Raw genomic sequence first — 21,897 nt, 5'->3', positions numbered from 1 at the left:
TGTGCACACATATGTTACATATTCATAACAGTTGGGACAGCACTCAGGGTCTTGTGGGCGTGTAATGATGCTGCCACCATCAAACCCTACAATAGGCATTTGGAACCGCTTCTTATGTACTCAGGGCCTGATTCAGACCCACTCGCGAGCGCAGGACGCTCGCAAGCGGGTCGATGGTGCCGAAGTGCGCATGCGCACGACGGTGGGAGCTCCGTTGTGCCCATGCGCGAGACCCGGCGAGCAACGAGGAATTTGTCGCTCGGGGTCTCTCACCAAAGGGGGCGTGCTGTCGATGGTAACTGACAACACTCCCCCTTTGGTGGGCGTGCCGGGGTGTGGCTGCCAGACGGAGGCGTTCCCATGGGAACGCCTACCGTCTGAGCCCGGCCCTACTGACATCAGCAGTGATGTCAGTGGGAGTGATTTTGGCTCTGATAGAGCCAAAATCACTCCTGAGCTTACGGCAGCGAGACCCTACCACAGGGTCTCATCGCAAGCCCGATGGTCGCGATGGTCTTGACCATCGCAACCATCATCATGGACGCTCGCTATAGCTGTGGGTGGTAACCCACAGCTATGCGAGCGTCCATGAGGCCGCTCCATTTTCAGGTAAGAGGGCTTTGATTCAGAGCGAGCGCTCTGGTCAGAGCGTTCGGCTCTGAATCAGGCCCTCAGCTCCTGATTGGTGTCAGCTAATTCCTCCTGATCTCTCACAATGGACCAGCCTCTGCATGGCACCTGGCAGAGGGCTTAAACTTGGAGATGCTGAGCTCCACCCAGAACAGCCGGAGAACGGAATAGCGTTTGGCGCTTGTTTTGTTGGTCGCAGGATTGAGATGCAATAGTAGTAAAGGCAAAATGTTTATTGCTCACAGTCTTAAAAAAGACCCTTCCCCTTAGCCAGGGCGGGATTAAGGTCTGTGGGGGCCCCTGGACAACAAACTTGTGGGGGGCCCTTATGTAATGTCCCCAGTATCAGTGCCCCTTATGCAGTGCCCACTGTAGTAATGCCCCTTATGCAGTGCCTGTTATATAGTGCCCCCCTTATATATTGCCCCCAGACCCAGTAGTGCTCCCCCCCTATGCAGTGCCCCCAGTAATTGTCTCCCCTATGCAGTGCCCCTTATATAATGCCCCCAGTAGTGGTCGCCCTATACAGTGCCCCCAGACAAAGTAGTGGTCCCCCCCTATGCAGTGCCCCCAGTAATGGTCCCCCCTATGCTGTGTCCACTGTAGTAATGCCCCTTATGCAGTGCCCCCAGTAATGGTCCCCCTATGCAGTGCCCCTTATATAATGCCCCCAGTAGTGGTCCCCCTATACAGTGCCCCCAGCAAAGTAGTGGTCCCTCCTATGCAGTTCCCCCAGTAATGGTCCCCCCTATGCTGTGTCCACTGTAGTAATGCCCCTTATGCAGTGCCCCCAGTAATGGTCCCCCTATGCAGTGCCCCTTATATAATGCCCCCAGTAGTGGTTCCCCTATACAGTGCCCCCAGACAAAGTAGTGGTCCCTCCCTATGCAGTGTCCCCAGTAATGGTTCCCCCTATGCAGTACCCACTGTAGTAATGCCCCTTATGCAGTGCCCCCAGTAGTGGTCCTCCTATGCAGTGCCCCTTATATAATGCCCCCAGTAGTGGTCCCCCTATACAGTGCCTCCAGTAGTGCCCCCAGACCTGGTAGTGGTCCCCCCCTATTGCCTCCAGTAGTAGTCCCCCCATATGCATTGCCCCCAGTAGTAGTCCCCCCCAATACAGTGCCCCCAGTAGTTGTCCCCCCCTATACAGTAGGGCCAGTAGTTGTCCCCACTATGCATTGACCCTAGAAAAGGCCCCCCCAGTGCCCCCATGAAGCGGCCCCCCTAAACAGTGAACCCAATAGTGGCCCCCCTATGCAGTGCCCTCTGTAGCAGCCCCCTCCCCTATGCAGTGTCCCCTGTAGCTGCCCCCCACCTATGCAGTGCCCTCTGTAGCGGCCCCCTCCCCTATGCAGTGTCCCCTGTAGCTGCCCCCCCTATGCAGTGACCTCTGTAGTGGCCCCCTCCCCTATACAGTGTCCCCTGTAGCTGTCCCCCCTATGCAGTGTACCCTGTAGCTGCCCCCCCTATGCAGTGTCCCCTGTAGCTGCCCCCCTATGCAGTGACCTCTTTAGCGGCCCCCTCCCCTATGCAGTGACCTTTGTAGCGGCCCCCTCCCCTATGCAGTGTCCCCTGTAACTGCCCCCCCTATGCAGTGTCCGCTGTAGCTGCCCCCCTATACAGTGTCCCCTGTAGCTGCCCCCCCTTTGCAGTGACCTCTGTAGCGGCCCCCTCCCCTATGCAGTGACCTTTGTAGCAGCCCCCTCCCCTATGCAGTGTCCTCTGTAGCAGCTCCCTCCCCTATGCAGTGTCCACTGTAGCTGCCCCCCCATGCAGTGTCCCCTGTAGCTGCCCCCCCCTATGCAGTGTCCCCTGTAGGTGCCCCCCTATGCAATGACCTCTGTAGCGGCCCCCTCCCCTATGCAGTGTCCCCTGTAGCTGCCCCCCATGCAGTGTCCCCTGTAGCTTTACCCCCCTATGCAGTGTCCCCTGTAGCTGCCCCCCCTATGCAGTGACCTCTGTAGCGGCCCCCTCCCCTATTCAGTGTCCCCTGTAGCGTCATGACGTCTCTCCCATCATCACCAGCTGCGGGGGGGAGCCGGCAGTCAGAGCTCATGAGTGAGCTCTGGCTGGCTCCCTCAGTTGAGGAAGCAGCCAATGAGAGTCTGTGTGACTCTCATCGGCTGCTGTAACATACACACAGCTGCCGCCGGCGACTGTGTGTATGTCACTGTGTAGTGTGGCCGCGCTCACTGCGCGGTCTACACTACACTAGCAGAGGGGACACTAGCAGCGGGCGCAGATAGTGCACCGCTGCTAGTGGGGGCCCCTCCGTGTGTGAGGGCCCAGGGACGACAGCCCCTGTCGCCCCCCCCCTTAATATGGCCCTTTCCTTAGCTTATAGCATATAGATGATGTTACAGCAGTTTCTTGATGTCCACAAAGATATACAAAGATGTACACATCACATGTACAATGCCCTTCTTTTATGCCACTCCAATACACATCACCACAGGGGGAAAGTCCGCCATGGGTTCCTATTAGCCAATCATGCTATCTCACAAAACATAAATAAACACATATTACATTTCACAGAAATTAACAAAATTTCCTCGTTACCACCTTTGGCTTTCCTAAAACACACAAACTTAGTATAGACTGTTTCTGAAACGGTAAATATAACATTTCACCGGTACTGATAAATGACATTAATTCTTTCAAATACGAGGAACAATGCATAAAAACAGTTTGGCTTTCCCTGTCTTAACACCTCCAGTTCTTAGGAAGTTCAATCCAATAAGAGCTTCTTAAACACAAACAAATTGTTTTCCTCAAACTTGCTGGGTATTTTACCCAGAGACACACCGGAGCCTTCCTAGCCTGCATTTCAATGAAAGTGCTGTAAACGAAGGGTTTGGCCACTACGTCAGGATAATTAACACATCACTAGGAGGTGAGAATGTTTCAAAAGCCATTTGATTCCAAATATTACAGCCTACTAAAACAAAATAACTTATACATTCCTTATAAGTGCATAGGCTATACATATAAAAGTAAATTTCCACAGCTGCGCACAGCACTTTGAATATACAGTAACATGTTCAAACACATTACATATACATTCGCAGTAGGCGGAGCACTGCACCTAAAGGTCCTTTAAAAATGGAGCCATGGCATGAGGTAATCCCTTCAGTCCTGTGGCAGCCATTTTAATGATGTGTGGTCAGGCTCCAGCCACAGCACACTTACCGCTATTCACTTCTGGATTCCACAAATAGAGGGAAGTTGCAGTTATCAGGAACTCCCCCAGGTACTCTTTTTTTTCCACTGCACTTATGCTGTTATTCTTTTTAGACACGCAAGGACCAGGCTCGGACTGGACTACCAGGGATTCAGGGCCCCCCCGTACTTGTAGCTCTGCCCACTCTCATGGGTTGGTGGGGCCAAGCATGCCTCACATCTTTCGCAACCAAGCCGGCAGGTTGCATGGTGCAAGTTGCCGCCCACCGGTGAATGAAGTGTCACTCACCTCTACTCTGCTCTGAGGTTTGTCCCTCACTCCCCCACCCCACTTGTAGCTCCACCCACTTCCATGGGTGGGCAGGGCCAGGACTGCCTCACTACATTCACAACCCAGCCATCCAGGAAACAGCTGCACTAACAGTAATATATTGGTGCTAGCTGACTCTGGCTGTTGAATGAAGTGTCACCTCAGCTCTAATCTGAGGGCTGCCCCCCGACTTATAGCACCGCCCACTCCCGAAGGTCCCTCCCACTGCCACGGGTGGGTGGTGCCAAGCCCTCTGCACAGTTCATTCACCACATCTGCCACACCAACAGGTATATCAGCTGACTACCAAGCTCACCAGATGATCAGAAGATGGGACATGGAGTTGAAGCCAATAAATGGTAAGCATTATATTGGAGGCTGATGGCATGGCTGACAGGACCGGGTAACATGGCAGCTGGGTGCCAGTGGCTAGGGAGGGTGGGGGGCCAGTACTGTTAAAAGTCTCAAGAGACTGTCGTTGCTGGGTATGATGGCTTTGGCTACTCTCTGCAGTGAGTCAGGCACTACATGACACTTTGCAAGTATATTTAAACACAGTTGAATACACCCTTGCTCCCAGCATGAGCTTTTGCAGACAGGGAGAATTCACAGAAGCTGCCCAATAGCCAGTCATTATTATGGGTGTAATGGGGATTTGTGTATTCAGGAGGGGAGAGGGGGTCACATGTCATTCTGTGCTTCTATCCCATCAACCTGTGCTAAATCCAGATGACCTCTGTGTCCCTACTACTACCCCACCTAGCCCCTTCTACGACTAACACCATCAGCCACACCACTTATACCCAGTCTCTACTACTACTATTTTTACCCCACCTTTATAATGTATGTCAATACTACTACCACCATTCCCAGCTGTCATATATGTCCTTATTGCTATCGCCTTCCCCAGTTGTTAAATAAAACTACAAACTCCTTCCCTTGTGTACATCCGTGTAGCTGAGTGTGCAATACCCACTTTTAGCACGCTGTGATACTGATTGGTGCATCCTTATATGCCACCATTGGTTGCACCATCCATACTATAATACCCCTTCCTAGCCAACCCTTCTGGAGACTGGCCACACCCCTTAGTGGGCCCCTGTGATTGCATTCCCCTGGTGGGCCCATGTCCCAGTCTGACACTGGCTAGGACCACCTTGCTGTAGGCCTGTGCTACTGTGTAACTGTTACGATCCCCAAGGTTTTCAAAGTACGTTCTCATAAGTTATGTGAATTTAGGTTAATACTGCAAACAGGTGAAATAAATTGATGATTTATTAGCACCAAAGGTTTACACAGGAATTGTCAGGTTTGAACTGAACAATGCAGATAGACAATCACTAGAATTGGACAGAGGGCCTGATTCAGACCCGGTTGCTAAGCTGTGCTCTCTCGCTGCCAAATCCCGCGATCGCACTGTCTGGCTTAAGGACACCCTCTATATCTTAGAGGGCGATGGAAGCGAGCGTACGCAGGAGTATAAAGCCGTCCACCTGTCTTTCTTAGCACACATCATCTCCAGGAAGTGTGTGATTAATCGGGAACATCGAGATCCATCGGAGCTGCACACAGCGCATGAGGTAGTCCCTACCCCACCGCAAGCGCTGCGATCAGTTCAGGCTAAAAAACAACCAAGTGACGTGTTCAATGATGCTACTTTGCTAATTATACACACCCATAAAACTCTGTTTTGATGCTCAGACACGCCAACATTCGCACATCCACTCCCCCGTTCACAAGCACCTTCCCCTGTCACCACCCACAAACGATGATATCTGTCACTCAAAGTAGCGTCCAGTCTGTGTACTATGAGCGCACGATTTCCGGCCGCAGTGACTGGTTTGCGCATACGTACTTTGATGCATATGCATGCGCAGATGTGCGATAATCGCCCCTAGCGAACGTTCGCAGCTTAGCAACCGGGTCTGAATCAAGCGCAGAATAAGGTTTGCTGATGTTCAGAATGAGGATAATAACAGGCAGTCTGTGAACACAGGGCCTGATTCAGAGCCGAACGCTCTGAATCAAGGCCCTCCTACCTGTTTTTGGAGCGGCCTCATGGATGCTCGCATAGGTTACCACCCACAGCTATAGCGAGCGTCCATGATGATGGCCGGGATGGTCAAGACCATTGCAACCATCGGGCTTGCGACAACACCCTGCTGTAGGGTCTCGCTGCCGCAAGCTCTGGAGTGATTTTGGCTCTATCAGAGCCAATATCACTCCCACTGACATCACTACTGATGTCAGTGGGGCCGGCCCCAGATGGTAGGCTTTCCCATGGGAATGCCTCCGTCTGGCAGCCATGCACCGGCACGGCACGCCGACCAAAGGGGGCGTGCTGTCACTCACCATCGACAGCACGCCCCCTTTGGTGCGAGACCCCGAGCAACGGATTCCTCATCGCTCGCCGGGTCTCGCGCATGCGCACGACGGAGCTACCTCCGTTGTGCGCATGCGCACTTCGGCACCATCGACCCACTTGCGAGCGTACAGCGCTCGCGAGCGGGTCAGAATCAGGCCCACAGGTATACTGACTGGACTGGATGGAACCAGACTGGATACCCACATCAGAAAAAGTCCAAGGTAGCAAATGCAGAACATAAATTGACTGTATGAGGCAGATGTGGTAAATGCTGAAAATAACAAAGTTCAGAGTAACTGATGTTTTTGAAGAGGATGTGATCTACACTAGGAATAGGTGAGTATGGATTTTCTTTTTTATTTACAGGTGTCGTAGATGCTACTGGACAATGACAGGAATGGCTATAGGGATTATAGGTGAGTATGTATGAGTGTAACTGAATGTGAGTGTGCATCAGAATCAGAATCAACTTTATTGGCCAGGTAAACAGTCGTATACCAGGAATATAGCTCCGGTTTACTGTATGCCAAGAACTCGCATACATAACTCACAATACATTCATAAAACATAAAACAATACATAAATAATAACTGACAATAAAACTTTTTGTTTCATGTGCATTAATGTTTTAATAAAGTTCTACTTTCACGGATTGTATCTTGTAGTTATTTGCAGGTAAACTAGAGGTACCAATTGGCCCCTAATGCCCAATCAACCAGGTACCCACAGCCCAGGGCAATCCCCGACACCCTTGGGTGATAAGCCCAGGCCTGGGGTGCCCCGGAGAAGGGGAGCCCCTTTATTGGGGGTTTCCCACAATCCCAGGGATCCCCAGCCTGGGCTAAATAGCGGTTAGGTGATAATGCTTTGGAATGGGGACCCGGTGAAAGGGTCCCCTGGCTGTGGCATTACACCCCCAGTAGAAAGAGTCCAGTGTTAGTTGCGGAGAATTCGGAGGACTTCTACTCATTTTGTCCCCCCATATTTCCAAAACCAGGACTGGCTCACTGAGCCTTGTGCTGATTGATGAAAATACAGGGGACCCCTACATAAAGTACCCCCCGTATTTCTCAACTGGGACCGGCTCAACAGAGGCTGGTACTGGTTCTTAAAATACAGGGGAACCCTATGCATTTTACCCCTGTACTATAAGAACCATGACAGGCTTTTAAGGGGGAAACCCACATTCTTGTTTGTTTTTTTTTTTTTTACATTTTACTAATTTTTTACACACAGAATTTTCACAGATCATACTGATCTGTGAAGGCTTCTGTATAACATAGACCTTGTAATGCAAGTCACATTACAAGGTCTGTGTTTTCATATGAGTAACTCACACACACTCGCTAAATGTAATAGCCTCAAACTCACAAGTTCGCATGGCTATTACATTTGCTGAGTTGTGGGGCAAACTCGGACCTTAAAATATGCGAGGTTTGTCTCGCATAGAAAACTCAGACCCTATTACATTTTGCCCATTGTGTCCATTTTTACCAGAGATTGTTCATCTTTAAATGAATATTCCTGCTGACTGAGGGGCATGAATCATACACAAATAACTTGTATCATTATCTTTGCATTTATTGTCACATTAGGATATACTGTACAAATTATTATAACAATTTGTCTGATATTACAACAATATTTGCTACTTGTATTCTTACACTGAGATAATTAAGTGGTGCCAACCAATTCCTGCTCTTTAAACATCAATTAATTTGGGCCTAGAGGGCCTTTGTACTAATAATCGCGGCACTGCCGTGATTATGATGTATCCATCTCTCTGGGAATATTTTCACTTTTAATTAAAATATCCCGGCTATGTACCAAGGAGAACTTGCAGGGACAGCGGTTGCAGAAAACGCTGGCCCCACAAGTTATTTCCCCGGCTTTAGGAGTAGTTTTTCACTGAAATGAAAGACTTATCTGTCAGCTTGCGGGTCCGGCTAGGGGCTGCGGGGGAGAGACCGAAAGATCTCTCTTCTGCCCCTGGAGCCCCCATAGGCTAGCAGTAGTTTGCACCATCTTAAGATCTTAAGATGGTGTAAACTACCGCTGCTAAACTCCGAAAAGCTTCGATGTTTGGAGTTTAGTACATAGGGGCAGATCATAGTCCCCATTGATAATAATGGGGACTGTGATCTGCAAAGCTGATTAGCACTTTGCCAGAGATTTCTGTGAAACCTCCTGCATTGTGCTTTTAGTACATAGCTACACTACATAAAATTATACAGGAACTGCAGTTTCAGTATACTGTTATGTAAAAAATCTGCTTGGTACGGTAAACAGGCCCCTAGATCACTAAATTGGAATAATCTAGTACAATTACTACTGTTTTTTTTAACATCAATGCTGGATTAATACCCTAATAATTCTGTTTGGGGTTGATTAATATCCTGAAATATCACAATAATTAATACTTACAAATTGTGGCCCTCATTCAGAGCCACTCGCTAGCAGCAGTACGCTCATTCTGAGCGATGTTCGCACATCTGCGCATGCGTACGGATCGTTATACGCATGCGCGAACCAGTCAGTGCGGCCGAAATTCATGTGCTCGCAATATAGCGAATGCCTGCTATTTTGAGTGACAGAATGAGGCGTATGTGGGTGGTAACAGGGGAAGGTGCTTGAAAATGGGGAGTGGAGATCCGAACGCAGGCGTGCTTAAAGGTCAAAACGGGCGTTTTATGGGTGTGCATAATTAATACAGCAGCGCCATTGACCACGTCACTGGGTTATTTTATAGCCAGAACTGCTCGCAAGATTGTGGTAGCAAAAACCAACCACAAGAATAGCGAGCAGTTCATACGCTGGTCGATGTACTCGATTAATCTAATAAATAGCGGACATGACGTATGGTGCGAGCGGCCAGGGGGCGTTTTTAACAAATAAACGAGCGTATGTTTTGCTCGCTCGTTCAGACTTAGAGGTGTGAACAGACTGCAATTTGCGAACGGATCATTTGAATAGCCACCCCTTGTTTTAGAACGAACGACCGCAAATAGCGAGTGGGTCTGAATGAGGGCCTGTGATTTTATTTTATCATGGTATAAAAATCCAGAGGTTGGATTTCTACCTGAATAACTTTACTAGGTGTTGGTTACATTTCACACACTGTGATAATTTGTGTACAAACCTGTTATTGTATTTTTTCAGCAAGTGAGACTTTGTGCTTGTTCCAAGTTATTTATAACAATTACTTTTTAGTACAATATTTGTGTGTCTGTTTGTGTTTTGTAATTATTCTCTTTGAGATAGCATTTTTCACCTATTGTCATTAAAAGTGAAGTTTTATACTGATGATCTGCTAACAAATGTAGGCGAGTGCCCCAACCAAGAAACATCTTTTTTCTTTTATATATTGCTAGCTTCATAGTTTACCACTTTATTCTGAATAATTACCATAACTCGGGTATCCCATCATAGTATAATATTTTCTTTTAATTTCCTAAGGCAAATCCTGAAAACATGTCTCAAGCATACATATTTATTTTATGGGGTGCAATAAGTATAGCAGTATAATAACAGACAGTAAGTTTATAAGGTGTCATAGAAAGGGTTTGTCACACCCCTGGTACCGCCCTGACAGTCTCTCACTTTAAAACAATTTAGGACTTTTGTTCCTATATTATTATATAATACTAAACCCATTTCTACAGTAAACCAGGAGATATAACAGGTGATTTTTCCCGGTATGGATTGTACACAGACTCACCAGTTGCTGTGAGAGCTGAGAGGACACACAGTAATCCGAGGAGTGATCCCATCATGACCTGAGAGTGATGAATAGAGGCATCAGTCTACTGCAGGATAACCAGCCAGGTCCTGTTATTATATAGATCTGGAGGAAGGTGGGGCTGCAATACCTGGCAATACGCCAAATTCTATACGTTAGATGAAATTGTAGATAAGAGTTTTCCTGAACTGATTCTGTAGAAATGAAACTAAAGCCAGGTACACACTAGACGATGTTGGTACCCAGCGATGTTGGATGCAGCGGACCCAGCGGTGGTGCCGGCATCAGTAATTGCATACACACTTGCTGATGCCGGCGATGGCAGGGGGTGGCGCCATGCTGCATTTGGCAGCATGGAATCATTAACGAAAACTCCAGATTCTACTGCAGGCACAAATGACTGGGGATATCGTTAACGACCCACGGGAGCTTGCATCGTTCATTGAATAGTGCCTACACACTGGACGATTTGAACGATAAATTGTTCAAAGATGTTGTTATTGTTCAAATCGTTAAAAAACATCACCCAGTGTGTATGGGGCTTTAGAATGTGGTGGCAATTTTAGCTTAGCAACATGCTCCTGTGCAGAGATCTGAGCCTGGAGTCCCTTAGCCTCTGTAAAGCACAAATGGGTCAATTCAATTAGGTACAAGTTTGCAAAAGTGAGTTTGTTTGTTTGATGAAACTCGCAAATACTGCACGAATGCGAGATTCGATTAGAAACGTCTATTCGTGGTAATCGGCGCAAGTGTGTGTTATTTTTCTGCAGAATGCGATCTGGGAGAATTACATGAAAAATAGGGAACACTGTCCTGGACCCTAAAAATTTGACAATTTTGTTAACAGAACCATAGACTCTTAGTGGGCATAAGGAAAGTGATGCAGATTTTTAAATAGTGTCAAATGGCTGAATTGTGCTTTTTAAAAAATAAATAGACTGATAAAAAGCAAAGTTTTTTCATTTAATCACAAACAAACTAAACAGTCAAAATTAGAAAAAGTTGATTTTGCGGTAATTTCAGGGCACTTTTTCATTTAAAAAATACTTTAAATATGATGTGTCTAAACTAATGAAAAAGTTGATTTTGGGCTAATTTGAGGATATTTTTTTTAACAACTAAAAATATGATGTCGTTATTGGGCCAATTAAGCTAATTGAAAACTTCCAAAAGCCTAATTAGTCATTAAGGGGGGGAGGGGGAATTCTCATAAAATAAAGATTTTCCCTACCTTTATTATATCCTTAGGGGGGGGTGTTTAAAAAACCTGTGAAATTCTCCTGGAAAATTGGGAGTTGCAATAAAAAATGCTAGCACAAGCCAACTTGCACTTAATTGGATTGACCCCAAAAAATGATTGACCCCAAGAAAACAGAGTTTAAAATGTAGCATCAGCCCAAAGCTGGTATTTGCATTGCTACATATTCAATAAACCACTTGGTTTTACTTTTATAAGATATATATATATGAAAAATAATAAAAAACTAGAGCACTTCCTAGTGCAATTACTGTGAAAACAACACCAAAATTGTGCGAAGAGGGCGTGGCGTGAACCCGTACTATGTGCGTAAAATTCTGACAGCTTATCTCATGTCTTTTGTGAAGATCCTCATAAGGTCACTGACATCAGTAGTGTTTTTCACAGTTTTCATGGGAATCCATAAAAACATAAAAATACATACTGTACATAGTGTAATACAGTTTACAATTTCAGAGCTTCAATATTGTAAATAAATGCTTGTGCAATAGAGATACAGTAGTAAAACACAGCTTGTCTTTGCTGTATGCTGATTCACAGATAAGCTGTATGTCTATTTTTCTGGTTTATGGATTTTGGATTCCCATTAAAATAATGGAGCTTTGCTCGTCCAATATGAGTGGATATTTCTAGGCACAAAACACAGACTTTCCAAATACTTATACCCATATGGGGTGTTTTCTATTTGTATTATTGGTTCATTTCACATATTGTTATACGCCAGTATAGTGCCCAAATTACTTTTATTTTATAATATATAGTATATACCTAGTAGTATTTGGTGAGCTGAACTTGTTCCTATGAAATGTATGCTGATATGCTGAGTTTCTTAAAAAAGGTGTGATTATGGACCGAAACGTCATGTGATATAGGCTTCCAGGTGGGGAGAAAGGATTGGTGTCTGTGTGTTAAGTAGTTCTCAAGTTTATCACAAGCATTAAAATATATATATATATATATATATATATGATTTTGTTGACCGGCACTCCTCTAAGGATTCCAACAGCCGGGGTGCAAAAAATCCAGGGAAACCGACACATGCGTGCAGGCTTAAGAAAGAACAAGTGACCAGGCAGCACTCCACGGACTTAAATAAATAGACGTAGGATCAAATAGTAAGAGCAACGTTTCAGATGTTTTAATTCATCTTTCTTCAGGTCTTGAAGAAAGATGAATTAAAACATCTGAAACATTGCTCTTACTATTTGATCCTACGTCTATCTATTTAAGTCCATGGAGTGCTGCCTGGTCACTTGTTCTTACATATATATAAATATATATATATATATATATATATATATATGTATACATATATATAATATATATATATATATATATATATATATATATATGGGATGTGCATCGACCCCCGTGTTTTGGTTTTGGATCTGGATCTTCTCTGGTTTTGGATCTGGATTGGTTTTACCAAAACCTCACCTCTGTGTTTTGTTTTTTGGGTTTTGGTTCTGAATCTGGATTTTTTCTTAAAAAATAAAAAAAACAGCTACAATCACATAAAATGGGCCTTTTTTGTTCCTAAACTATTAATAACCTCAATGTCATTTATTTCCACTCATTTCCAGTCAACTTTGATCACCTCACAGCTCACAAGATAGATTTTTTCATCTAGTTAAAGGGCCAAAAGGTTGCATCCAGCTTCCTGGCTCAAATCTGTTTGATATAATTATTAATAGGGTTGCGGACTGTGGAAAGATGACGGTTGGGATACCCTTGAGGATAGAAGAATTGATAGTTGATAGTTGGTGCTGCCCCTGGCTGTAAAATTGCTAAAAAAATATTTATAAAACAATTAATTGGTGCAGCCGCTGGCAGTAAAATTGATAATAAATAAATTTAAAAACAATTCATTGGTGCAGCCCCTGGCTGTTAAATTGATAATAAATTATTTTAAAAACAAATTACTGGTTCCCAAACCAACCATGTCAGGCAGCAATGCCCCAAACAGCACATAATGGAAAGGAAAAAGGTGCAAGATGGAATAGTCCTTGGGCCCTCCCACCCACCCTTATGTTGTATACGAAACAGGACATTCACAGTTTAACAAACCAATCATTTCAGCAACAAGGACTGTCAATTGTGGCTGAAATTATTGGTTTGTTTAAACCCCCATAAAACAAGCCGCCAATTTGCATTGGACATGGAAATGAAAATGATCCCATACACAAACTGGCTTTACATTACAAGTTGTCATCATCCTCGTCCACGTCATCCCCATCAGTGTGTACATCCTCTTCTTCACACAATATTAATTCATCCCTGCTGGAATCCACCACATTTTGATGTAATTGTTGGTAGAGGTGTTCCTCGTGGAATTTGTAATTCATTTTAATGAACATCATCTTTTCCACATTTTGAGGAAGTAACCTCCCATGCCAATCACTGACAAGGTTGCCAGCTGCACTGAAAACTCTTTCAGAGTGCACACTGGAGGGTGGGCAACTTAAGCAATGCAAAGCCAGTTTGTGTATGGGACTCCAAATTGCCTTTTTTTCCTGCCAGTACTGAAAGGGACTGTCTGACATGTCTATTAGGATGTTATCTCTAAAATAGTCCTCCACCATTCTGTGAATGGAGACCGTATCACACATAGTCACGGTAGAAGACATGTCACTAGTAGGCAATTGTCTTAGACCCGACCAGATGTAATTTTTTGGTGAACAATCTGCAAGACCAGCAGGCATTCTGTAAGGAAAATTTAGTTTTTCCTGGCAGCTGCAGAAACTGAAGGAGGAAATGATGGCGTTTCACGAGCGGCTGCAGCTGACAATTTTTTTTACCAACAGCTCTTTGCATAGTTTTAGATTTCGGTCTGTTGGAAAAAAACTCACAAGGTAGGACTTAAACCTAGGATCCATATTGGTCGCCAAAATATGTTTTTAAGGTTTCAATAGATTGATGACTCTTGGATCCTGGTGAAGTGAATCAAGGGCTTGATCCACCAGTCCAACAATCGCTCCATATCAGTTCCTCCTTCAGTTTCTCCAGCTGTTTTTGCAAAAGTCTGATGAGTGGAATGACCTGACTCAAGCTGGCAGTGTCTGAACTAACTTCACGTGTGGTAAGTTCAAAGGGTTTGAGAACCGTGCACAACACAGAAATTATTCTACACTGCACTTGAGTAAGGTGCATTCCACTTCCATGGCCTATGTCATATACCATTGTATAGCCCTGGATGGCCTTTTTGCTGTTACTCGATCTGCTGAAGCATATAGAGGGTAGAATTCCACCGAGTTACTACCACTTGCTTCAGCTGATGGCAGGGCAAATTTTACAGTACCTGCTGGTCATGCAATCTTCGACAAGTGGTTGCAAGATGTCTAAAGTGCCCAGATATTCTGCAGGCCATCGAGAGGACCTCCTGTATGCCCCTGTCATTTTAAAAAAAATGTTGCACCACCAAATTAATTGTGTGAGCAAAATATGGGACGTGTTGGAATGCACCCACATGTAATGCTCTCAAAATATTGGTGGCATTGTCCAAAATCTCAAATCCCGAGGAGGGTTCAAGTGGGGTAAGCCATTTAGCAATGATTTCCCTGAGGTTTTCTAAGAGGTTCTAAACGGTATGCCTCTTAGTGAAACCAGTTATACAAAGAGTAGCCTGCCTCTGTATCAGCTGTCTTTTGGAAGATTTTGCTGCTCTTGTTGCTTTTGTAGGCAATACTCCTACCCAGTGGGCTGTCACTGTCATGTAATCCTTAGTTTGCCCTGTCCCACTTGTCCACATATCAGTGGTCAAATGGACAGTGGGTACATTGGCATTTCTGTGGACATTAATAAGGTTTTTTTTAATATCATTGTACAGACTTGGAATTGCTGTTCTAGCAAAGTGGAATCTAGAAAGGATCTGTTAGTGAGATCACAGGACCTCAATTAACTGTTGAAAACCCACTGCAGTAATGGCAGATCATGGACACACATCTAATACCAGCATAGCTGTTATGGCGTCTGTAATCCGCTGTGCAACTGGGTGATTGCTGTCATACTTGTTTGCTCTTGCAAATGATTGTTTGACAGTTAATTGTATTTTGGAGGATACACTACAAGTAGTCTTCCTCCTGGTCCCCTTCTGGGATGAAGATCCACTCACAGCAACAGCAGCAGCAACAGGCGTAGTCATCAAGGATCCATCTGATGAATCACGGATAGGAGAGGAGTCAATCATGCTTCAAATAACAACTTTGGATGCAGCAGGACTACTCCCGATGAGGAATGAGGATGTTGATGATGCAGGTGTTTGTGGTGGAGATTGAAAGCACTTGGATCCCATAGAGAGGGAGCAGGTAGGTGAGAATGGACTTGTTACGTTTTGAGTTTTGGAACTTGGTGGCATACACTTTGATATTTGATGAATGCGCTCCAAGTGACGTAACAAGGAGGAAGTTCCTATGTGGTTTAGGTCCCTCCCTCTACTCACTCTTGCTTGGCAATGGTTACATATGGCTTGACAACTGTTGTTCAGATTGGGGTGGAAATAATTCCACACGTGAGAAGTGGATTTTTTTGTCTTTTGCCCTGATATGACAACAATGTGCTTTTTCAATCCATGGGCAACAGCTGTTGCCTTAATTACACAAAGGACATCCTATCAACATCCTCATCACCAACATCTTCATTATCAACATCCTCCTCCTCCATGTGCAACTCCACAGAAGCATCCTCACTGACTATGTCTGCAAGATGTTGACTGCCCTTCCCCACATTTACAGAGAGCACACAAATGTTGGAGGATCCTCCAGTACACTAGTACTTAGGTCTGGCTCACACATGGCAACCGTGGACACACTTGCACTCTCCTCGGAGACTTGTGATTTTGATTTCTCAGGACACACAGCTTGTTTTTCCAAAGCTGTCTTACTCTTCTTAACAACTTTCAGTTTTTTAATGGTACCACCACTACTACTACTACAAGCAGAAGGGCTATCAGAACAAGAAGTCAACATAAATAAAGGCCATGGCCATATTGCCAATTTTTTGTTTATCTAAAGGCTTGCCTTTCAATTTTTTTTCTTTTCTACAGTAAAAGTAGCTTTACCATATCCATGGCATGACTTAAGCCCTGGGGCATGGGCCTTGATAGAGGATAAGGAAGTTGTCGGACTTGCATTATCATGATGACTGCTGGCGGCAGCTACAACATGTGGTTCTTGGCCATGCTCTCCTGTTATGTGACAGTACTCCATATTTTCTGCAGTCTTGAAGCAGTGTCACAAGAACCAATAGTGTAGCTAAGGTGCGGTTACAAAATTCACACACGTGCAGCCGTGCACACACAGAAAAAAAATATACAAAATACACTATTTGTGTTATTTTTGCAGTCCAGAACTTGGGCCCAGAACACAGATTGATGTCGACTGGAGTCGAGCAGCACTAGGTTGCAACTTGCATTGCTGGCTGTATTTTGTGCAGCTATGCCTAACACACACACACACACACAGAAAATAAATAGACAAAAGACACTTCTTTTTTTGGGGGGTCCAGTACTTGGGCTCAGAGCACAGATTGATGATGACTGGCAGCACTAGGCTGCGTTGCTGTATCTTGTAAGGCTAAGCCTAAAACGCACACACACAGAAAAAAATTAGACAAAAAAAGACACTATTTGTTTTATTTTTTTTCGGGTCCAGAGCACAGATTGATGATGACTGGAGTTGGGCAGCACTAGGTTGCAATTTGCATTGCTGGCAGTATTTTGTGCGGCTAAGTCTAACACCAGGGCATCTTAAGAGAGGAGAGAGCCCGTGTGCCCTCCCCTCCCTTCTAGTGGCCAGCAGCTGACTGACGTGGCTGGCCAGCCACCAGAGCATTAGTAATCTCCAGGAACTAGTACGTTTAAAATAATATGGGTGCAGGGTGTGTGGTGCGGGGCCCACCTGGACCTGGGAGCCCGTGTACCCTGCACACACTGCACCCATTATAGATATGCCACTGCCTAACACGCACAGACACACAGAAAAAAATGAGACAAAAAATACACTATTTGTGAACTAGGGCCAAGAGCACAGATTGATGATGACTGGAGTTAGGCAGCACTAGGCTGCAACTTGCATTGCTGGCTGTATCTTGTTCTTGTGTGGCTAAGCCTAACATGCACACACTCACAGAAAAAAATGAGACAAAACAAGACACTATTTGTTTTATTTTTTGGGTGGTCAAGAACTTGGGCCAAGAGCACAGACTGTTGATGACTGGAGTCAGGCAACACTAGGTCGTGTTGCTGTATCTTGTGCGGCTAAGCCTAACTTGGACACACAGGAAAAAAATAAAAAGAATTTGTGCCCAGATGGACGCAGCAGACAGCACAGCACCAGCCCAGATGGATTAGCACGAGCCCAGATGGACACAACAGACAGCATAGCAGTGACAGCACCAGATGGATCAGCAGTGTACCAGCCCAGGACACAGCAGACAGCACAGCACCAGCACAGCACTAGCACAGGTAAGTACTACCTCTCCCAGCCCTACACTACCCACCCTCCCTGTTCAGTCTCCACAGCCAGAGTGAAATGGTGGCTGCCGCATGGTCCCTTATATACACAGAGATGAAAGCTCGCGAGCTGCGAGATTTCGTCTCTATGGTTTTGCGTTGGTTTGAGATCCTGGGCCGGTGGGGGAACTGAATGCACGTTCGGTTCTTGCCCAGGATCTTAAAATTTGGATGGGTTTGGATCTCTGAGATCCGAACCCGCTCATCTCTAGTTTATAATATAACACAATGTTTCATTTTTTGTCAACAATGTGTCTTTCTTTGTGTAGACATGTTACATTTCAAACAAAGCAGATACAAGCCCTTAAAAGGTAAAAGCAAATAGTTTAATATAGCCACATCTGGCTAATTTGGAAAACAATAAAGCACAAAAAATTGTGAATAAAAATGATTAGTTCTCCCTCAACAGTTCTCAATTGTTGTAACAGCCAAAGACTTGTAAATCTGGCCACCATAAATTGTATTCAGTATTTAGAATCTGCTGTAATTAGTATTCCTTATGAAGTGTGATGCCACTTAAAAAAGCTTGTGTCAGTATCTGCTTTATATATATAATATATATATATATATATATATATATATATATATATATATATATATATATAAATATATATATATGTTCCACAGGATGCCGTTTTGTTGTGTATGATGCAATTAAACACAATGGTGTGCATCCAATATTTTGTAGTAAAATGGTCCATAATGGAAATGCTAAGCACTGTAGATTGTATCAAGTTGTATCTAGACTCGAAAATTAGTTAAACGGTCAGCAATGAGCAGAATTGATGATATTGTCAGTAATAGACTCACTTTTCAGCTGTTAATTCAGTTAGTATTGCAAGGACCTGTGTAGATGCTATAGATGGAGCAATAAACTGGGGCTGCATAGACTGTACCTCTGTGTCAGGAGAATGATCTTCCCAGATGCTCACTCTGAGTCCGCGGTCTTTGTAACTGCCGCACCGGGAAGTCCCGTGTGTGTAATGACAACCATGATCTAAATTAAGGCAATCCCTTTGATTTGATCTTTCTGTAATAAATCTTCAACTCTTTCATGGCTTGGCAGTTCATTACAGTACTTGTATCCTGCATCACAGCACCATCAGTGTGGTCTTTGTGGGTCTTGCATACCATATTAGTGATAGGCATGTGTCAGCATGTCCCATGTCAGCAAAAGTACCTATAATCTTGACAATTGTCCAGTTTCAGTGCAGATATTTACTGGGTTTATTGTCTTAATGACTTGTCTTCCTGCTGTCTGATGTAGGACAGTCTGAAAAGATTGCTGCAGCACTGCAGCGGAAATCCACACTTGATCTTCATCTGTCAATGTGGCATAATCATTCTTCTCCCCATCTTCAAATCAATCCTGTCACTTTGTAGCTTTGCTTGCAGAGAAATCCAATGTAGATGGTTCTGTTATCTCTTTCTATATTGGCTTAAATTTAACAAGTCCAGCAAGTGTCTGATGTATACCGCTCAAGCGTCCCTTTTCCTGTGAGTACTATATTCAATATATTAAAGCCTGTTTCTGTGCCTCTCTGTTATGCACAAGCAATTTATCTGCATTGATCTCTCCAGCAATCAACATGAGAGTTTCTGCCTTGCCGTTGGTAACTGTGCATCTTTCAGTTGTTTCAAATACATTGATTGATAAGATTTTGTCAAGAAACACTCTGGGGTTTGAGTTTGCTTACCAATGACAAAATATGCAATGTTGTCACTAAATAAGTACCCAGTGAGTGTCTTTGTAATTGTCTGCTCTCTGTTATCAGACAATTCTCCAATCAGTTTGTCTGTATTGGGTATATGCTCATTGTATCTCTTTATCAGTGTGAGTGTTTTTCCAAACAATTGTCAAGTTACCAGAGGACATTCTTTGCTTTGAATGTCTGCTCATGACACACATCCTGTGTTACCTGCAAAATGCACAGTGCTGTGCTTCCTAGCACTAACCTGTCTAATGCTTAACTGATCCCTGTCAATGTGACTAAAAAGTATCCATATTTTTGTTGATATTTACAATAAATACAGGATAAGCAACTATGCACAATATGTGAGAATGGAACATTAGTACAATTACCTATAATGAAATATATATATATATATATATATATATATATATAAGCCAGCTTATGGATGAGAGTATTAATTTGTAATGTACATGGACAACAACACATGGAAGACACATGAACATCCATGTGGACAACGGACAACATAGAGGGTGGGGGTGTGTGTTTGGGTATCTGTAAATAATGCAGACAGATGTGTATAGTGAGGGAACAGGATGGGGGAAGGGGCAGGACAAGGTGTGGGTACTGACTTAATCCTACAAGGTGCAGCCCCCTCACCTTGCCCTGCTTATAACCCTCATAACTCATAACAGGAGGGCTGGTGGACTACCTGATATGTCTTGCTCTGCTGTCTTTACACTACAGTATCTGACCTGACTGACCAAGAGCAACTTTCTCATCCCCAGTTCCTTTTCTCATACAACTGTGCTCAGTCCACACTGATTCTGGGAGGATGCATGGCTGTGCTGAACCTGCTAGGACATTGCTGGACCATGGCCATGCCATGCCTACCAGCATCAGTGAGGAGAAGCAGAGACAGCTGGAATCCTGGGACAGCATATGTGCTGCAGCATCACACTACTAAGAAATAAAAAGCTGCCCATTGTAGTCAGGAGGTAAGAAGTGTGTGGAGGGTGGGAGCTAGACTAGTTCTAGACTAGGCTAGACTAGTTCTAGCTACATCCCTGATTACAGTCAATGAAATTAGACGGGATACTGATATCCAAATAGGTCAAGTAAGAAGGTTGCCAATTATATTTGATATCATGTTTATGTCAATGGAATGACTTTTGCAGGTATTTCACTTGTTAAAATGAAAGAATAATCTATAAGATTTTGGTGTAATGCTGTGAAAGACAACTCAGTGTAGGTCATAAATAGTAATATATTGTTTGATGGACGTTTCCAATAACCCATAATAAAGTTAGTTTCTTAATTCTCAGTGAGTACCTCTATAGCTAGAGCAAGTATCACCCCTGCATCGTGCCATTGGTGATTTTAAAATTAGATGATAAATAACTGCTACAATAGTTCCTGAGGGACTTTTACAGAGCAATATTGTGCATGGATTTCAACTTTATGAAGCTCTAAAACACTGAAGGTTTCGATTGTACATGGGGAATGTAGTTATATTGCCAGTGGACAAGATGCCGGCTGCTGAAATACTGAAGCCGGAATCCCACCACCTGGCAAAAGGCTGATGTCAATATCCTGAAGAAGATCAGCGACTGGCATCTTTTAAGCATCTGTGGCTTTGCAAAAATGCATATTAGTCGCAAAGCTATATACTGGATGCACCAGGAGACTTTTCTGATTAATTTTAAATGCTACATTTGTATATCTGTGGGCAACTGAGTCTGTATACGACCACAACGGAACTTGCCATGGAAAAAGCCCCAGCTGACGCATTGTAGCACTTCAGATGAAGATTCAGAGAGCGATTTGCACACAGGTATACAAGTGGCGCATTTTAAATTAATCAGCAAAGTCTCCTGGTGCATCCTAGTCACACTGCATTGCGGTTAAGACACATTTCCATCAAAGAATATGCAAAAAAGATGCACAGTGCTAGCAGAGTAGCAAAGGACCTGGCGCACCAGGAGGGGCTGTACGGGGAGACTGCAGCCCTTAGATGTATATCCAATGTATCCTGCTCCAGTGCCCTCCTAGAGGGTCAGCACCCTCAATATCGCTAACAGAGGATGAGAATCGGCACTTGGAGACTAGTACACCATTTGTACTAGTCTCCGAGTGCTGCCTCTTATCTTCTGTATATATATATATATATATATATATATATATTACAGTATGGTACTGAAATAACGCTCAGT

General features: G+C 44.3%; 1 protein-coding gene across 1 annotated transcript in view; it reads right to left on the bottom strand.

Annotated features, from left to right (window-relative positions):
* LOC148481768 (uncharacterized) overlaps positions 1-10,284 on the bottom strand; it is a 30,000-nt gene extending 19,716 nt beyond the window's left edge. Inside the window, exon 1 of the mRNA XM_088453022.1 lies at positions 10,207-10,284. Coding sequence (XP_088309148.1) covers positions 10,207-10,261 — 55 coding nt within the window. The 5' untranslated portion in view covers positions 10,262-10,284. The remainder of the gene's footprint in view (positions 1-10,206) is intronic.
* Positions 10,285-21,897: the final 11,613 nt, after the last annotated feature.

The sequence above is a fragment of the Taudactylus pleione genome, unplaced genomic scaffold (genome assembly GCF_031769625.1).
Source record: "Taudactylus pleione unplaced genomic scaffold, aTauple2 ptg000563l, whole genome shotgun sequence".
Taxonomy (NCBI): domain Eukaryota; kingdom Metazoa; phylum Chordata; class Amphibia; order Anura; family Myobatrachidae; genus Taudactylus; species Taudactylus pleione.
The sequence above is the reverse complement of the archived record's forward strand: the minus strand, read 5'-3'. Positions and strand labels throughout refer to the sequence as shown.